Below are 20,491 nucleotides of genomic sequence, written 5' to 3' on the forward strand. Positions count from 1 at the left end.
CATCTTGGTAGTTTATTTTTTCGACACTTATAAAATAAACGCGTTGAAAATTGACTCTGTTGAATATTGACCCCCAACTACAACGTTTTGCACTGTGTTCGATCTGGAAGTTTGTTATACATGATTATAAGTACATGTAACTACTAATATATTTATCACTTTCAGAATTTGAATTTCTTATAGCATAATGTAATAAGATCGGACTGAAGTCAGGAAATCTAAATATAGCATTCTGAAAATACAGTTGTTGTTCAGTACACCTTATGTCTAACTTCATGGTCATCTTTGACAAAAGTTATTAAGGAAGAACTACAAATTATACTAGAATGATCATCAAAACGACATCTTTTTCGCCAACCCCAACACCCCTCCCCCGACTTCAGATGTAATGATATACAGTTCATTGTTAACTGTCGCCTAGGATAAAAATGCATGCGTTTATTATTTTCCAAAGTTGGGACAAGATGTTGTGTTTTTCCTGTATCGATTATACAGCTGTATATACACATGCACACTGTACTCAGGACATTAGAACAGCAAAATTGTACGACAAAAATAACCAGTTTTACAGTATTTACTTGTTTGATGCATAAATTTTAATCAATTGATTGCGAAATATACTTGTATTTGTAAACAGCAGAGTTCATATCCCTGCATAACTTTGATTTACATACAACATTTCAAGGATATCTAGTTAGCGATCTGCTAGTAGAACTTGCTTTTAATTTTTTTTTTTTTTTGGAGGGGGGGGGGATCCAACTTAAACTTATACTCCAAGGTTCACCCTCTATTGACCTCTAAGGATAAAATTCCTCAAAATCACGTTTCAGTCTTTAAATGGTCTTAACATTCAAGTCAACAAAAGTGAATTCGATTTAACCCATCTATGCTGGATTCTTAAACTTCAGGAAAGTCTTTACAAACAAAGATCTATGCATCTTCCAGCATATGCTCAACCAATTCCCTATTTTTACTTCTCACAAAAATGTTTACCGCTGTGGAGGAGAGACTGAAAACACAATGTGCTTCATCATATTCACGAAATTGCGTAAATCATATAAATTATACATTTCAAGATCTCTAACAAACTTTTACATTTTTTAAAACATTTAAAATCAACACCCCCACCCCCACCCCCCACCCCCCAAGTCAGTAATACCAAAAGATATGATTTTTCAACACTTTATACAACCATTCTGTACGATATATTAAGAGCATACGCAACGTACCTTACCTACTGATAATTTTTCAAGATATTCTTAATTTAAGATTATAGTGCTATCAGATGTTCGTAGACAAAAAAATCAGCATGCATTACCAAGGGTTTAAAAAGATATCAATAGATGAAAATTCTTGTATAATTCAAAGAAAAATACACAAAAATTACTAAACATATTATTTCTAGATATTTTGTTTATCCAAACTTGTTTTAGAAGTTTTAGAAGTATAACAGCATATATAGACATTAAAATTTAGCACACAGTTCCTTTAAGTATCATAACTCTTCACCTCCAGGGAAAAGGACAGTAAAGTTCATACTACGTTGCGTATGTCTTTAAGATGAGGTGTTTTAATTGATATCATAAAACGGCTTCTTAAAGAAAAATGGAACTTTTTAATATAAGCTTCAGATTACATCTACTTGTATGTAGAATCACAATGGTTTTAGCAAAGTAAGTTTGTAGATGACAATGAGAAGATAGGAAAATTTGCGCGCTCCATTCTTATTAAAGAAACAGCGTCTATGGTGTCAAATAGCCTGTTTTTTTTTTAATTTATCACAGGGACTGGTTGTATAAAGTGTTGAAAAAGTCAATTTTCTTATTTATTTAGTTTTACTCCACCATCACCTGCTTATGATGTTTATGTGTCCAAACGTATTCGATACTCAACAGCATGCTCTGATGGGAAGGGTACTGGCTAATAAGTAAATGTTACTGGGATTTCAACAACCTTGTTTAAATTCAGCATTTCGAAAATTTTATATGGGCGTTATAATGTCAAAGTTAGCAAAGTTAGCAAATACAATATACATACATATACTGTATCATTGAATTATATTACTGCTTACATTTTTCATACCAATTGTTAGGCAATTGTTTTATACTAAATTACTATGTTTACCTGATTAATATAGAGATCAATGGTAATCTAACAACAAAGCTTTATGATAAACGTGGTGACTGTAATTTTTCAATCGACAACTTCCATTATACTTATGCAGCAATATACCCTTATCACCTGAATATGGGGTGTATATTTCTCAGTTCTCAGCAAGAGCATGCTCTACGTATGAACAATTTCTAAAATGAGGTAAGTTATTGACAAACAAGTTGATGACACAAGAATATCAAAAGTCTCGTTTAAAGTCATCATTTCGTAAGTTCTGTGGTCGATACAATGACCTTCAGCAAATACAATCTATCATTAAGTCATATGCAGACTGATGTTTTTAATACTAATTGTTAGGCCATTATTTACACACTGTTACAGAAACAGTCATCCCCTCCATTTTTCTCTCAACTGGCTCCTACGGACATGGTGAAAAATAAATTTATACATGTGTTATATACATGTGTAATTTTGGAATAAATAATTGTAAACCTCAATTTATTTTATGTGTGTTTTGATGCTGTTGAATTTTGACCCAGTTTTATGATCAAAATTCAACGATCCGGCTCAATTTTCAACAGGCTGGGGTCTGAAATCAACGCTGATGGTCTCAATATTCAACGTTGAAAAAAGAACCCCCCCCCCCCCCGGGTCAGTTTTCAACCAGGGTCAAAATTCCACGTTAAAGCCCCCACTTTTTTCTGAGTATAGTATTTTGCTATAGTATATTTTCCTATAGATGCTGTTTGCCCCCCCCCCCCCCCCACACACACACACATACACACTTTTTGATGTTGTAAGGTCGAGTACTGGCAAATTCTACGATTTGTAAAGTAAATTAGCTTCCCCCCTTTTTTTTTTAATTTTGCTTGTCAGAATTTTTGGAAACAATCTACTAACATTTGAATACTTGACTACCAGTTAAAACAGGAATCACATTTATCGGCACAGAATAGATTTAAGAATAACAATGATCATCTCAGTTTAGATATATATGAACGAAACATTACAAGTCTTCCAAATTTTGTTAATATAGAGAAACTCCCGGGGCGGAGAACTATTTTATTCAAGAGTTGTCTTAACTGTTGTGAAAATCGTCATTTTAAAGACCGACACCCCCCCCCCCCGCTTTCCTTACTTTTGGTTGGTAAATAATGGAACCCCACGTCAGGACTGTCCTCTTTTAGAAAAAGATGCTGCATACCTTAAGTACTAGCATTAGAAACAGCAAAATTTTTAAAAAATTAAAAAAATCAAACCTGCATCACTCTATACAATTTTACTCACCAGCATTTCACACAGACAAAATCAAAGAATTTTGCACAAAAGCAAAGTTGAAGCAAATATTCTGTTGCCACATTAAGTTTAGAATTATACAAATGATTAAGAAGTATTTCTGGAAGTAGTTTACTTTCTATGAAACTATACCACCATTTCAAGACAACTGAGAGAAATATGGCTACCTTGACAAATTGTAAAGGCCATTGAAACATAAGACACACTATCATTTGAATATGATGAACTTGTTAATACAAGAAATATTACTAACACGTAACCACGCTCCATCTTTAAAAACATAGCATTAAGGTCTAACGCACCCTTATTTATAATTTCAAAAACATTGTTGGAATATCAATTATTCAGATCTTTGTTGCATATTCGACTGCTATATATATTTACATGTTACAAACCGAATCACCCCAAATGTAGTTTTGGCCTACGTGAAGGCAACTCATTTTTTCTGTTGCTTGTTATGAAGCATATATATAAAAGAACAGAACCTTTGAGCTTTGTCAGCTGTCTGCTGTCGATACAACCTTAAGAAAAAAAACTAGATGCTCTTAACGCACGTAATAATATTTTGTACAATAGATCATTTTGGTAGAAATGGGCAAGCATTTCCTATCTTACGAAGCACATGTTGAATTTTGAAGTTTTTCTGTATTAAAAAAGAAAAGTGTCAATTCTAAGAACTGATATGCATGTAATCTTTTTCTTTGGCATGTTTGGATTTGAGACAAAAATGGTCAAGTAAGATCCGTCCCTTTAAAAAAAAATCCAGCATTTGCATGGATTGTCCATCTTTTTATCACAGTGGAAAATTCACTGTTTCAGAAAAAAAACAACTTTATTTTGGACTTTAATTTTCAATTTCTAATTTTTGTTATATTTGATTTCTCTTACGATATTTTTCGAATCCAATTGTTTAATTTTACCATTGACACTTTTTGGACTTTTGATCTGTTATAACAAAGAGACAGAGTGCTATGTCTCAAAAACTGCTAATCTCTTATAACAGCATTGTGTAATTATCTGTTTTTCATTTCCAAACATCAAAGCGTCATTGAGTTTATTTAATTACTCCATACCTGTGAATCTTTTACTCATTTTACTAAATGTCAACACCTGTCATTTATTTACTCATTATGTACATTCTTATAAATAGTCATGTATAATTTCAATCTTTAGTCTGGAATATACGAAGGCCAGTCTCGGCCACGTCCGACTCGTCAGGAATCTGAGTCCGGGGCCACTTCGGCCAGATCCGACTCGATCATTTATAATATGTGTGTTTGATTCATGTAAACTGTTGCCATCGTTGAGACTCATCTAATAAATACGGAAGCCTTCATCATTTGTTTTATCTCTGGAATTGCATATTGGTGGACCTTCGGGAATACGGCACACCTATACTTCGTTTGTACCTTACGGCCACACAGCGCCTCTACCTATACCTCGTACCCCCCTACGCCAACGTTCCCTCACCCCGTTCGTTCTGCAAACAACGGATGCAGTTCCAGACGAATTCCTAAGTACCGTCCAAATCTACACGGTCACAATTGGTGGATGAATCCTAAGGGTAAAACAACGCCCGGGGCCTCTGCATATATTTTGCAGTGGTCAGATCTCGAACCTCTACAGCAAGCGAGTTCCCCCATTGAACCACTCTGCTCAACGTATCAACGATGGACAACCATGCACAGTGAACAACATTCATTGACAACACTTTCGGCATCTCACTTTTGACCACCTGGATACTCAAACCTACGTTTCAGTTAGTGCTTACCGGTGTGTACGAGAACATCAAAGAACAGACTTCGAGAAATACAATGTATATGTGAAATTCCTTCCAAACACGAGGACGTGTTTTTCCCGGAGCGGTGGGAAATTATCACAGTGGAAAATTCACTGTTTCAGAAAAAAAACAACTTTATTTTGGACTTTAATTTTCAATTTCTAATTTTTGTTATATTTGATTTCTCTTACGATATTTTTCGAATCCAATTGTTTAATTTTACCATTGACACTTTTTGGACTTTTGATCTGTTATAACAAAGAGACAGAGTGCTATGTCTCAAAAACTGCTAATCTCTTATAACAGCATTGTGTAATTATCTGTTTTTCATTTCCAAACATCAAAGCGTCATTGAGTTTATTTAATTACTCCATACCTGTGAATCTTTTACTCATTTTACTAAATGTCAACACCTGTCATTTATTTACTCATTATGTACATTCTTATAAATAGTCATGTATAATTTCAATCTTTAGTCTGGAATATACGAAGGCCAGTCTCGGCCACGTCCGACTCGTCAGGAATCTGAGTCCGGGGCCACTTCGGCCAGATCCGACTCGATCATTTATAATATGTGTGTTTGATTCATGTAAACTGTTGCCATCGTTGAGACTCATCTAATAAATACGGAAGCCTTCATCATTTGTTTTATCTCTGGAATTGCATATTGGTGGACCTTCGGGAATACGGCACACCTATACTTCGTTTGTACCTTACGGCCACACAGCGCCTCTACCTATACCTCGTACCCCCCTACGCCAACGTTCCCTCACCCCGTTCGTTCTGCAAACAACGGATGCAGTTCCAGACGAATTCCTAAGTACCGTCCAAATCTACACGGTCACATTTTTGTGCCACTGGGACTTGTATATCACTATTTTGAATTTGAAATTGATGCATGCAAGTAGATAATTGATTCATTAAAAAATATCAAAAGTGTGATGAAAGGTCTTGTTCCTCTATTCTCTGAACCAATGACTCATACGTTATAATATATACACACTAAAATAAACGTTTGTATATCCACTCCGATCGCATAGAAGCCGTAAACATGATGCTGCGGTGAGTGATATTTTTAACCAAGTTGTCCTATTTTCTAACCCTATTGATTTTTCAAAATTTATTATTTAGTTTTTTGTTAAAAAAGATTAATTCGATAAAAACCCATTAACTTACTGTGAAAAATATTCTAAGATGCTTTTTATTGCTTTCAGACAATTTTTCTTTCTTGTTATTTCGAGCACCTTTTCCTTGGGATATAAAAGTTTCCAGAATAGGTTACCGAATGGTGATTCGGTACCCCACCCTTGTAAACCTAATTTCTTGTGGCAGGGTGTAGGACATGAAAACGAACTTGGTGGTGGATCCAGAAATGCTTTCGGGAAGGATTTCACTGCAGCTGGAATGGTAAGCATTTTCTCACATCAATCATACTCCAAAGGGCAACGAATTTATGTCAATTATATAATTTTAAATGACACTGGGAACTGTTGCGACCGTGAATAAAATGTGCCGTAGATTTTATTTAAAATACAAACTTTTTCCCAGAAATGGCTCTGACTTTATTTATTTATTTTTGTCTTTTTTTTTTTTAATTTGTTTTTCGTTTTGTTGTTTTTGTTGATTTGTTTAAAAATAAATTTTTGTTATTTGTTATTTTGCTTTGTCTAATTGTATGTTGTTGTTTTTTTCAGTTTGATTTTAACAGTATTTTAGGAAAATACCAGATTGCGAGGAAAAAGCTTTTGCTTGTTTTTGAATTTGACAGGTTAAAAAAAAACTTCGCAGGCTTTCATGTATTGCAAATCAAATCTAGTAAATATCTGATATCGAAAGTGCGAAAGGCCAAAGAAGATGTGGTCGCGATAAAGCCCTGTGCAAGGTTCTCTGAAGCAGTTAGAGATATTGGAGATTTTATCACAAGAAACATTGATTATAGAAGGGAACATGTTTTTATTTTACCAAGAAAAACCAGCCACATCAACATGCATCTTGTAATTAAAATTCATAAATACTATATAGTATATGTGACTTATATTTACATTACAGAAATGGAATAAAGAACTTTGTATGAAAGATTCAGATGGAGACGGGAGAACAAACGGGCAGGAACTGGGTGATCCCAACTGTATCTGGGAGGAAAATTCAATTCCTGAGACAGACCAGGGAATTTCACATCCAGGTAAAATAAAGTTACTAAATGATATACATTTATTATACTCTATATAAACATTTAACTTGAACTGTCATATTACTATCGCTTCTATGACAGGGGTGTGCGAGCCTTACGATAGCGAGTTATGTCGTCCCAAAAACACCAAGCTGAACTGTGAGTTGGAGAGTTTCAAGTGTGATGCCATAAAGAGTTCAGGTCGGTTTTATAAACAATTTCTTTATCAGAACACCAAAAGATGTATCACAATTAATACAAGATAAGTGCTTTTAATCTTTTGTCCTTTTTTTGATGTCAAACAGATGTGAAAAATATCACTATCAGACTTCCGAAAACATCGGTTCCTGATGCAGAGACGAACTATTTTTGTATGACCTTTGACCTTCCGACAGATGGCGACTACCACATCATTGCAACGACTCCAGTCATTGACAACGCGAACATAATGCACCACATACTGCTTTATGGTTGTGATGCAGGTTAATATAATTTTGGGATTCATGTATGCACGTTAATAAGTTGATATGAAGTAGAACAGAAGTAGAAAAAGTGCACATAATGAATTGGTATCATAACAAAAAAGACTTAATTTAATTACTCTTCTGGTCAAGTTCTGGACTATTAAAGTAATAAAGTATATGTACATGTGTTAATTTAATTATATCGTATAATATTAAAACAATTCAAGACCAATATTTGATTGAAAAAAAACTAAAATGATTTTAAAAATTGGACGCCCGATTATTATTTGGCTGCAAGAGAAAATTAAACTATTGTATTGGTATGGAATTGTAGAAATGCCAAAACGTACATGCGTACATATTTCCACTCTCTCTTTCCCACCTTCATATACAGATAAACAAGCAATGTTCACTGAACCACAGCCATGTCAGATGGGTTCATCGAGCTGCACCACATTGTTTGGGACATGGGGTGTTGGAGCTCCTGGACAATGCATTTACAAGGACGCAGGATTTCGAATAGGAGCAAAAGGAATCAAAAGAGTCATGATGCAGGTTAATTTTATATTTTGTTCTATCAAGTAAATGGTTCAAATCATGCCATAAAATAAATAATAAATCGGCAAAAATTACTTGAAAAACAAATGTATTGATTATACTTCTTGGCCAAAGTTGTGATGATTTTGTTAAAATTTAAAGCATGCATTAGATCTCACTAAAACAAAATGAAGTCAAGAAATTGTACGTCTAGAAAGTTTTACCAGTGTATAAGCATGGGGTGCAAACCGTTTTGGGGTCAAACTTGGAGGAGGAGGGGGGGGCAAACTTGGGTGAAGTAAAGCTAAGAAATTGAAAAGTGTTTTTAAACCGAAAAATGCATATTATTATCGTTCAGAAAAATACAGTCAATCTGATTAGAGCATGTCACGTGCAGGGAAACAATTCGTAATGTCTCCCTCACGCACAGGATGAACAACTGTGTTGTCTCTCTTTAGATGAAATAAAATGTTCGTAATATAAAGAATACTATTCAATAATATTCAAAGTTGTCTGTTGACAGAAATGAAATGAAATAAAGAAACGAACAATATTTAAACCGAGGCAAGCTACTGACATATAAGCTGATGTTACATGCTATTATGAGTAGAATGAGTATAATATGAACACTATTCCGCTGTCAGAAGCAGTATAGCAAAGGAGACGGGCCTGGGTACACAAAATGCAGGGATATGAAAAAAAAACTAGGAGACGGGTTATGTCGTAAATTCATACCATTCATACATTCTGTCTGTGTCTAACACTTTCGTTTCCGGGGGATATCTCAAGAGGCTTTTGACCTTTTTAATTGCAATTTTTATCATTACCCCCTTTGGCGTCGCCCACCCCTCTCAAAGTGTCCCGGTCGTTTTTTTTTTTTTGGTCAATTTTCTTTTTTCAAAAGTCAATTGGAAATGTTGGCACCGATCACGTTCAAACTTTCAGAGTTACTCACGTTTGTAATAAAAGTTTTAGCACAGGAGCATACGTGGAGAGCTATTAGATATTATACAGGTTGTCGGTGGACTTTATAGTCTAACTACATCTATTAGAACTGTTTAGTAAAGGCTAAAGGATGACTGCACTTAACGCCTATTTTCGGGTCTTTTTCGGTTGCTTCTGTTGTTTTTATATCTAAACTTTATTTCACTTTTGTATGTTTATGAAAGAATCCTGTCAATTTGGAACCAAATTTAAATCTTAAAATAATTGTAGACTGTGATACAATAAAATGATTCAATGTTTTTTGTCCTTACTGCTTTCCAAATATAGTGACTTTAACTTACCTGCCCTTGATTGAACATTAGATATGCATGAGAGGTGGAGCTAACATTGTAAGAATGGCTCTAAAATTAGACTTGATAAATAACAATGACATGTTTGGAAAAAAGAACGTGATCACTCTTTCCAATCTCCCTCTCCATTCTGTATGGCACAAATACACTTCTGACAAAAGCTTCAAAACAAAATTAACAATATGAGCATGTCAATGTAATTAAAGCAGATTATATATCAATGCCAGATGACTTAATGTGTTCGAACACAATGTCCTAGTTAGCACAAACATGCTACCTTACACGTCACATGACGGAATTTAGTATTCACAAAGTTACCTGTGGTAAGAAATCACGTGGTGAATTATAATATTCAACATGTCACAATCCTTGGTTACAACACAGAGAGCGAATGTAAGAAGAAGTAGGTTTTTTTTCTCTTTTTAACCATGAGCGCATGTTTGTCTATTAATCTCCTTTTGACACATTATTATTTATGCAAATATACAACTACTGTTAAACGTAGAACAAAAGACAAACATGCGCTGACTATGTATAAAGTCAGTAAAAAAGTGGGCGTCCTCATTATCGAACGGAGATTCAAGAAATTGTGATGACCCCTGCCTTTGAAAACAGATTCGAACTTCGTAAATACACACTTTTATTAAACGTAATTACATAAAGTTGTAAATTGGATGTTGACCATTCTTGCAATGAAAAGAAAAATTCATGTTTTGAAAGTTTATTTTGCCGCAAATTTCATATGTCCTTAAGTGCAGTCATCCTTAGACAATATCGAACCTGAATATATGCATGTATATGTGACCTACTGATTGCATTTAATTTCTATCAATGTCAAGCGCCTCGTTGGTCGAGGGCTATGATTTTCATACCGTATTTTTATGCCCCCGTATCGAAGATTCGGGGGTATATAGTTTTTGTCCTGTCCGTCTGTCTGTCTAGCTGTCTGTCTGTTTGTCCGCAAAAACTTTAACATTGCTCATAACTTTTGATTGGTTGGAGCTATGCCTTTCATATTTCACATGTGTATTCCTTGTGACAAGACCTTTCTTTGGGTAGTATCATATTTGACTTTTGACCTTGGAGTTTGACCCAGTTTTTACAAAATTTTACCCATCTCTAACCTTGGCCATAACTTTTGAACGGTTGATGCTAGGGCACATGTGTAATCCTTGTGACAAGACCTTCCTTTGGATACCAACAACTTTGACCCTTTGACCTTGACCTACGAGTTTGACCTACTTTTGAAAAACTTAAACATTGGCCATATCTTTTGAGCAGTTAGTGCTAGGACTTACATTTTTTATATGTGTAATCCTTGTGACAAGACCTTCCTTTAGATACCAACAATTATAGCCCATTGACCTTGACATTGGAGTTTGACCTACTTTTGGAAAACTTTTACCTTGGCCATTTCTTTTGAACAGTTGGTTCTAGGGCTTTCATTTTTCACATATGCAATTCTTGTGACAAGACCTTACTTTGAATACCAGCAACTTTGACCCTTTTGACCGTGACTTTGGAGTTTGACCTACTTTTGAAAACTTTAACCTTGGCCATGTCTTTTAAACAGTTGGTGCTAGGACTTTCATATTTCACATGTGTATTTCTTGTGAGGAGGCCTTTCCTTAGGCACCATTAATTTTTACCATTTGACCTTGATGTTTGTCTTACTTTTGAAAAACTTTAACCTTTTCGATATCTTTTCAATGGTTGTTGTTAGGGCTTTCATATTTCACAGGTATATTCCTCGGTACAAGACCTTACTTTAGGTACCAGCATATTTGATTTGCATTTGAGAAAGTTTAACCTTCGCTATAAGTTGCCAACGGGGGTATCAGTGTTTCACAAACACATCTTGTTTTAAAATGTTTTTTTTTTTGATTTACTAAATGATAGTATTCAACATATGAAAGGAAGAAATTATGACGTCTGGCGTGTACAGACTTTCTCATAAAATCATTATTACAGTGTGATAAATATTTAATATAAAAAGAATCTTCTGTACACATTTTAAAGAATAAGCAATCAAATCTATCCATATTGGCATTTTTTGTTTGCTTCATTATATACATTTAATAACTCTGCAAATAGCGGGGGGTGGGGGTAAGGGGGTTAAACCCCCCCCCCCCGATCTGCGTATGCTCTTCTTTTTTCCCTTAAGCGGGGACACAAATTCTCTGAATTAGCTTTTTACTTACTAGTATTCGTCAAAATGTAATCATTTCATAATGAAAATAAATGTTAATGAAATTTGTATCTATCAAAATGGCTGTTATAATGTCGTAATATCTTATCTCGATGAACTTGCCGATACTTATGAATGTATTATTGAGAAATTAAACATCAACAGCAATTTTGGTCAAAAGTCTATCATTCGACCTACCGCAGGTTGATAAAACGTCACTGATATATTATCTATAAATGCTGAATTGAAGGCCGCAGCAAGATACTTATTTTTTCATGTAAAAGTTTTTTAATAAATCATGCAAGAATATAAAAACAGGTCAGCTAATAAAGGAGCACAATTAGCGTCCATTGAGATTCCAAAAAGATTATTGGAAGACCTGGTCTCCAAATATTACATAGATAATGTCAGTAAGAAACTCAAGCATCGTTTAATATCAATCTTTTTAATAAGTTCTTAAGGGAACTTGTGTTTGGAATTTGGATGGTTTTTAGCAAAGTAAGAAATGCAGATCACTAATCAGAAGATGTGAAAATTTCCGAGTTACATTTTTATTGAAGTTATCTAAGTCTTTAATTTATCAAAAGGAATAACTGTATAACGTGTAGAAAAGTCATTTGTTTTAATGCTATTGATTTTTTGGCAAAATTTTCTGATTTTAAATTTTCTAAAAGTTCATTGAAGTTCTTTTAGTATCATTATTTGATATACACCACTTCTCCAAGTACTGCTGGAAATAATGTAATTAGAGAATCATATAAAGTTAAAGACAATGGTTTCCAGCTGTTAAATATTCATCATTATCGCTCTTAAGATATGTTCAATACCTAAATCTTTATGCAGATAAATGTAGGAACTATCAATGTGTTTACGCACTAAACCAATGACTTAATGAAATGATTTTAAAAAAAAAACGAATTTAAACTTTAAATGTTAAATAATTCCTCATCCACATCCCATAGGGTATTATTATTAAATCCAAGATGACCAGTGTTAATGTGAAGTGGTTTACCAATCATTTGTTTAATAAGTTTCCTATTAGGTATCAGGGGACTTATTCTTTTCTACATAAAGATTTTTGTTGTTGAAAAAATGAGATTGAACTTTGAATTTTAAATAATTATTGATACTTACTTTCATCCCCAGTCTCAAAATATATGACAGAAATTGAGACACACATCGAGCGATTGACCTGGAAACAAAGTATAACTCAAATTTTTCATTAAGCCATTGAAGTGATAAAGATTTTTTTAAAGATGTCTAATCAAGACGTCTTGCGCTCAAAAGGACTTCCTTCGTATAAAGTTGAGTCTTTGCCTTAGATCCATTTCTTTAGATTAGTGGTTATAGGAAATACTTTGAAAATTGCAAGTGGGTGGGAATTTTAAGCCTGAGTTTGGATATCTCTTCAGTCACAGTCTCATCAGTCAAAACCCCTAATCTGTGACGTCATATTCTCAACTCTTTTGTATGGTGTGAGAGAAAAACTGTGTAATTAAGGTGTCTTCATAATGGGGTATTTTACCTTTCGGCTTGCTCTAATGAAATTTTATTCCATATTGATAATTACATATGTATGAGAACTAATAGATCCTCCCAATTTGCCAATTTCCCTTGTTATTCTCCAAATTCATCTTTCTTCTCTTAAAGAAGAAAAAAATCTGGGAGGTGCTGTCCCCCCCCCCTTGTCTCCCCTATGAGAGGATACTGCCCGTGATATTCAACATACCCCATCTTTCATTAATTTGGATTGGCTCCCGACTTTGGTATTTTTTTTTTAATTTCTGTGTGTTAGTTGGTTAAGGATTGAGGCTTCAGGAACACATGCTTCAAACAAATAATTGAATGCATTGATTGGTGTACATGTATTTGTATTTTTATGGACTTGCATGTATTCAGTTCTAAAATATTTTAAAAATTGAGATTTGTTTGGTCTTCAAAATTTCAAGATGTCCACCATCATTTTTGTCACCATCCTTAATAATATGTAACAATTTTTAATCACACTATTTAAAAATCTTGAAGGAATGACCTTTATGTGAAATATGGAGATAACAAACAGTATTCAAGCTCAAAATCCATTAAAACAATACAAAACAAAAGCAGAGCAAACACGGACCTCAGAAGAGGTGGGATCAGGTGCCATGGAGGAGTGAGCATCCCCTGCCGACCGGCCACACCCGCCGTGTGCGCCTTGTCATGATCGGTAAATAACGGAAAAATCCGTCGACAATCCAGTGTGTAAATAATGGCCTAACAATTAGTATGAAAAACGTCAGTCAGCATATGACTTAATGGTAGATTGTATTTGCTGAAAACATCATTGTATCGACCATAGAACTTACGAAATGTTGACTTTAAACGAGACTGTTGATTTTCTTGTTTCATCAAATTGTTTGTCAATAACTTGCTTCTTTTAGAAACTGTTCGTACGTAGAGCATGCTCTTGCGTATCGAATCAACTGAGAGACATAAACCCCATAAGTAAGGGAAGTTGACGATCGATTAAAGAGTTAAAGTCATCACGTTTATCATAAAGCTTTATTGTTAGATTACCATTAATATATTTTTCTAGTAAAATATCCAAATATGAAACAGATGTGTCATACTCTGTGGTATCTTTTATTTCAAGCTCACTGGGATATATAGTGTCGACATATGAATTGAAATAACTATTGGTAATTAATTGATAATACGTCGTCCATATATCTAAATGTCGAGATGAAGGCCACAGCAAGAGATTTCTTTTGTCATGTATAAGATTTGAATAAATTCTGCTTCATATGAATACAAAAAAATAGGTCTGCTAACAACGGGGCGCAACAGATTGTTGGAAGACCTAGTCTCCAAAAACCACATAGATATTGTCAGTCAGAAACTCAAGCATCTTTTTAATATTAACTTCAGAGTACTTGTGTGTACAATCAGAATGTTTTTTAACAAAATAATTTTGCAAATGACCAATGCCAGTCCTATGGTCGATAAAATGACCTTGTCAGCAAATACAATCTATCATTAAGTCAACTGCTGACTGATGTTTTTCATACTACATGTACTTGTTAGGCCATTATTTAACTCTGAATTGTTGACGGATTTTTCTCGATCACGAGAAGGAACAAACGGCGGGTGTAACCAGTCGGCGGGGGATGATTACTCCTCCATGGTACCTGTTCCCACCTCTGATGTTTTAGAGGTTCGTGTTTGCTCTTCTCCTGAATGGACTTTTGAGCTTGTCTCCATATTTTAAGGATAAAGAGAGATAACTGGTGTTTTCCCTATCAAATGAGAAGGTAGACACTGTTGTTGGTACTCTCTGATAAACTAACCCGCTGAAGACAGATATCCGATATGTTAAAATGTCGTTTATCAACCAACCCTCGAAGAATATAACTTTTTTGAGGTTTGGAGAAGTTTAAATCGGATTTCAACTTTCTTGTTTATAGTACAACATTTCGACGCATAATGAAGAAGCTAGACTCTCTTATCTAAAAATGAAAACAGAAAAAAAAAATTAAAAAAATATTTTTTTGATACTATCAATTTTTTTTAAGATATTTTGAAAAAGCAGAATAATATAGCTAAATCAAAGCAATGTTATTTACAAATGGGTAAGAGCATTCTCCATGGAGAATATATATATTTTTTATATATGAAAACAGATGCATTGGAACAATCCTGAACTACGAGCAGACTACACAGATAGCTCAGGAATGACTTTGTACTATACCCCCAATCTCCGCCCTAATGATGCTGTCATATTAATGGTGGGACAAGTTCATCTTGAGATACCCCCAGGGAGTAAACGCTACACAGCATCCTCAGTGTGCGACAAAGAGGACACACAAGAGATGTTGACGGGGCCGATCAACATCGTACGGGGATTAAATCATATGCATTACCTAGGTAAATAGTTAGTAATTTTTTTTTTAGTAGTTGTTATAATAAATGTCATAAATCCAGGAAAGAATTGGGGGGGGGGGGGGGGGCGAACCGCTAGATACATTAGTGGATGGATCAGGTGCCTAGGAGTAGTAATCATTCCCTGTCGATTGGTCACATCTGCCGTGAGCCCTTTCTATTGGTCAGTGTACGAAATAATATGTAGTCATATTTGTAGAAAAAGTACAATGTCCTAAAATTTAGTGGTAAACAAGTCAGTCACAATACATGTACAACACAACGACAGGTTGTATTTGCCAACAAGGTCACTTTAACGACCATAAGATTTCCGAAATCCTAGGCCGGCCTTTAAACTAGATATTTGTCATTATTTGAAAACCTTATAACGACAACTTTTTTTGTAGTAGCTTGTCTTAGTTTAAAATTTGATCGAACTCTGAAAATTGAATAATTAAATATACTTTACAGTCATTCTATGAATTTTCTATGAACCAATTTAGTGTATATAAAATGAAAAAAAGAATAGTTGCTACAAATACCAAAATGAACAACATAAATTTCTAAAGGGCATAGAATTCACTTGGAAAATCATACTTATCCGCAAATATTTTACAACAATTTGGCAATGTTACAGAAGATAATACATTTTTATTGAAATAAATCTGAAATTGACCAGGATTTGTTTACTGCTGTTGAGTATAGAATCGTTACGGTAAAACATGATTTTGGACATCAGGCACGAATCTTATATTAAGTTAAAATTTCGGGGGAAAATCGTTACGGAAATTAATCGTTAATTTTTGGCAATAAAAGTTATTTTAATACTTTTTTAAATAACTGTTTATAACTATTTTTCATAACTGTTTAAAGATTTTAATGAAAAGTTGAAGTATTTTGTTCCCAACCTATTAAAAAAATACACCTTAAGGTGGTATGGGATACCAAACGAAACTTCTCCTACATATTTATGTACCCAAATTAGAAGGATTTGAAATACCCCCACCTTTCAGTATATTAAAGTGTAATTTTAATAATTTTTTTATTATTTTAATGAGAAATACAAAAACGATTTTTTTTCTTGCATAATTCTTTTTTCATAAGCTTGATATTATAGGCAGGCGTTTGCTAATATAAAGTGTTTATAAAAACAAAAATGACAAGAAATATGTCTTAGTATTTTTTTAATTTTCAACAAAAAATAAGCGTAAAAAACTGGGAAAACTTTATTTCTTGAAAACAGACGGATAACATTTCATGAAAGTCTACAATAAGAATGTATCTTAATATGTTAGCAAAGTGAAATAAACAAATTGAAAATATATATATAAATGGAAAATATAAAATGCATTTAAAATTTTTTTGAATTAAAAGATCCGAGCGGAAGAGTTATCCTTCTTTATTTTCCAAGGGTTGAAAAAACCTGGGTGCTATTTTAGAAATGATGAGCATTTTTTCCCAACCATAAAAAAATCGCACTTTGTAGTTTTCAACTTTGAGCGGTTTTGAAAACAATACATGGACAATCGCTTTCCAGGACGTGTCTTGTTCAGAGCAATTGCATTCATCTGAACGTTTTGGGACTATATACAACAGCTAGCTGATTTGTGACCAAACAGTTACTTCTTGAATTAAATAACAAAAAAGTCCAGCTCTGGTTAACGTGATAATTGATTGGTGATAATTCAGCACAATGTGAAGTAATCGCACTTATCCATGCCTCACCGCACACAAGGTGCTGTACAGTTACTCAAACAATTGAAATACAGCTTTTGTTTAAAAGTGTTCAAAAGCAGCAACTACCTTTTACAGGGGTTTGCTTTTTTAAATGTCCGTTGTACAATTATAAGTAAATTTATATACTTGCGATTTTTTTTGTCTGTTTTTACTTAAAATGCCGACTTGTGAGAACTTGCATTGAAATAGGCTTCAGAGTGTTCTTTTCAACGGTGTATCTACAAATTTTGACCCGATAATAAGCACTCATGCAAATCAAAACAATACTTCAAACGGAAATACGTCATAACGTGGAGGTATCCCATACTACCTTAAATGCAAAGAAATTCCTAGTTTACCGGAAGTTAAATTCTTTAAAAGAGAGGCAATTTTTGTGAAGATCATTTTGTAATATCGAAAGAGTAATGGTCTTAATTATCGACTCGCAACTAGAATCTCTTATATTAGGTTCCGCGGTCACTAGTTCATTGCATGACCTGCTTGACTTGCTTGTAATTTGAAACTAAAACGTTACGGAAGTTAATTTATTATCTACGATATGATATAATTTTGTATAATGCAGGATCCATGCATTGATTTTTTTTCTTTTTATATAGGTTAAAAACTTTTCTTCAATAGTCCATGCAATTAACTCGGGACGCTTATGCAAGTGAACATTTCGTCTTGAAATTTGTGAATGAATGAAGCGACATGAAGATTTATTTGAATACATTTTGAACATTAAATGGTTTTCAAGTTAAAACTCAAACTGAATTTATGGTTAAATATATACGAAACCATTCGTATGTTGAGTTTTAAAGTTGAAATCTATCTTTTAAATTATATACAATATCATGTTGCAACTGTAAATTTGAAAGTGTTATTTGGACACGTTTTTGTAACATGTTTAAAGCAAGTGTTCGAATTATGATCTGGGTATAATTTTGTTATAATTTCCCTTTTCTCGACAGGTCGTGAACAATACATAGAACTTTTCCGTGATGGAGTAAAGATCCATTCCATCACAAACGAATCAACGTACAGCTACGACAGACCAACATTTCATCCGTAAGTACACAAGCAAATCTTCTCATTATGCAAAGAAGCACAATATAAAAATAAATGTTGTTGGTCTGAACCTAACCAGGGTGGAATATTTCAGCTTACCCGAACCCCTAAAGGTTCAACCAGGTGATGAAATAAAAACTACATGTGTATTCAAGGCCACGAACAAGAAAAAGACCACGTTCGTGGGTCGTGGGACAAACGAAGAGATGTGTTTCGGTTTCTTGGAAGTATACCCCGCCAAAAACCTCCGTTCCAGAGCATGCGTCAACTGGCGTAACCTTTCCATGGCAAAGCTCAGTAAGAAAAACCCGTATGGTTGTAACCTAGACGCTTTCTTCAACTTCACAGAGCCGCACTTTCTAAAGGTGGAGGAAAATTGCCAACCATTGTCCAAGTGTTTGAAAGAGTGCAAGGAAGTTGTCAAAGAAATTAGGGAACATCCATGTATGGAAGGAGATATGGAGGAATACACCAGAGCCAAGGCGAGGGACAAATTCGCATGGTACAGCTATGATGCTCTTAATTTTATGTCTAGGATTCAGTCATGTGACATGGAGTTTTTGAAAGATGACCAACAGTTACTATATCAGAAGATGGTCAGTGAGAACGGTAGTGGTGCAGGCAAGCTTCAGATGAAACTCCTTAACCTCACTTCATCGTTTTTATTTGTTGCTTTTATGTACATGCATTTGTGTTAGTTGTGTTTTAGTTGAGATATAAAATTGAGTGATATTCGTGAATGTTAATGTTTATAGAATTAATATGTAGATCTACATGTAAATTTTTGAAAAATTCATAATTGGTAATCATATTTATATCAATAAAACATTACTCACAATGTTTTAGTTACGTACATCACATGTACAGTGTATATAACTATGAATTGCCATATTACCAGTATATATGTATTTCATTTTTTAATTTGTAAGGATATTTCACTTAAACCTGATATCATTGAGAAGGCTATGCCTCATTCTAAAATCTCTTAGCTACTACCTTGTCTAACAATATTCGTATGTATTGTTTTGATTATATTTTACAACTTTACTAATGCAATAAAAGTACGAAACTTTGGTTGATGTCAATTTTTGGGTGGCTAAAATGATTTGAAGGATTAGATTTATTATAACAATTTGCAAAGCAGATGTTAGAATGTAACATGGTAGGCCATATAGCGACCTTTGACCATGACCTATAAAATTACGTTAAAGCTGTAGTTCTGTTTGTCATAAAGAAATACGATAATATATAATACCTAATGTTATGAACTAAAATCGCCTATGTGTATAAGAAACCTTATTAACATCTTCTTTTCGTGTTTTAACACCTTTTCACTTAACGTTAAAAGCATTTTCACTTTGTGTTTTTGTATTAAAAGGCATAATTATGCCTTTCCCGTACTTGTCGATTTGTTGGTTGAAGCATTCAGGTGTGTTTTGCTAGTTCTGTTGTTGTCTTTCAGAAATTTAGCTGCCTCATCTTATTTTAACTATATACTCTCTTAAGTATACAGGGCCATCTATGGAATAAAGTTGTTTTTCTTTCCCATGTGAATTTTTCTCGATTTGTTCAAAAAAAGGCATTCATTTTTGAGAAAGAAGTGTAAAAAAAAATTATATGTTTTGCATAAGCTACATGATTATAAATGTTTTCATTTGAGCTATGAAACAGAAGTTCTTCAAAATGTTGATAAAACATTCCTTTAGATCAGAGGGCTTACGGACCATATCACTACAGTATGCAAAGGCACGAATCGTACAAGTCGGTTTTGTCGGTTTGTGGGTTAGTTGCATGACCAGTTCCAGAGTAGGTTGTACCAGTTCCAGAGTAGGTTTTGATCCAAATATTTGCATAGAAATGTTAAATGAACATAAAGCAGTCTTCTTCAGAAAATGAACTTGTATTTGAGACTAAGGGTGTATTCATCTTAAGCAGGGAGGTTTCTTCCCCTGCTCTCTCTCTTTTTCT

At 34.0% G+C, this 20,491-nt stretch overlaps 1 protein-coding gene across 1 annotated transcript; it reads left to right on the plus strand.

Annotated features, from left to right (window-relative positions):
- Positions 1-6,199: 6,199 nt before the first annotated feature.
- LOC133184259 (DBH-like monooxygenase protein 2) lies at positions 6,200-19,597 on the plus strand. The gene is made up of 9 exons (XM_061319233.1): positions 6,200-6,250; positions 6,403-6,595; positions 7,238-7,370; positions 7,461-7,559; positions 7,664-7,840; positions 8,217-8,377; positions 15,502-15,745; positions 18,427-18,523; positions 18,618-19,597. Exons 1-9 carry the CDS (start codon positions 6,240-6,242, stop codon positions 19,219-19,221), a joined length of 1,719 nt encoding a protein of 572 aa, XP_061175217.1. The 5' UTR covers positions 6,200-6,239; the 3' UTR covers positions 19,222-19,597.
- Positions 19,598-20,491: the final 894 nt, after the last annotated feature.

The sequence above is a fragment of the Saccostrea echinata genome, unplaced genomic scaffold (assembly GCF_033153115.1).
Source record: "Saccostrea echinata isolate AGI-Se365-2 ecotype Australia unplaced genomic scaffold, CSIRO_AGI_Sech_v1 ptg000010l, whole genome shotgun sequence".
In the NCBI taxonomy this organism is placed as follows: Eukaryota; Metazoa; Mollusca; class Bivalvia; order Ostreida; family Ostreidae; genus Saccostrea; species Saccostrea echinata.

Coding starts and splice junctions, on each gene's coding strand:
- LOC133184259 (XM_061319233.1), top strand. Junction 7,841..8,216: donor GCTTTATGGTTGTGATGCAG/GTTAATATAATT, acceptor CTTCATATACAG/ATAAACAAGCAATGTTCACT. Junction 18,524..18,617: donor GACAGACCAACATTTCATCC/GTAAGTACACAA, acceptor GGAATATTTCAG/CTTACCCGAACCCCTAAAGG.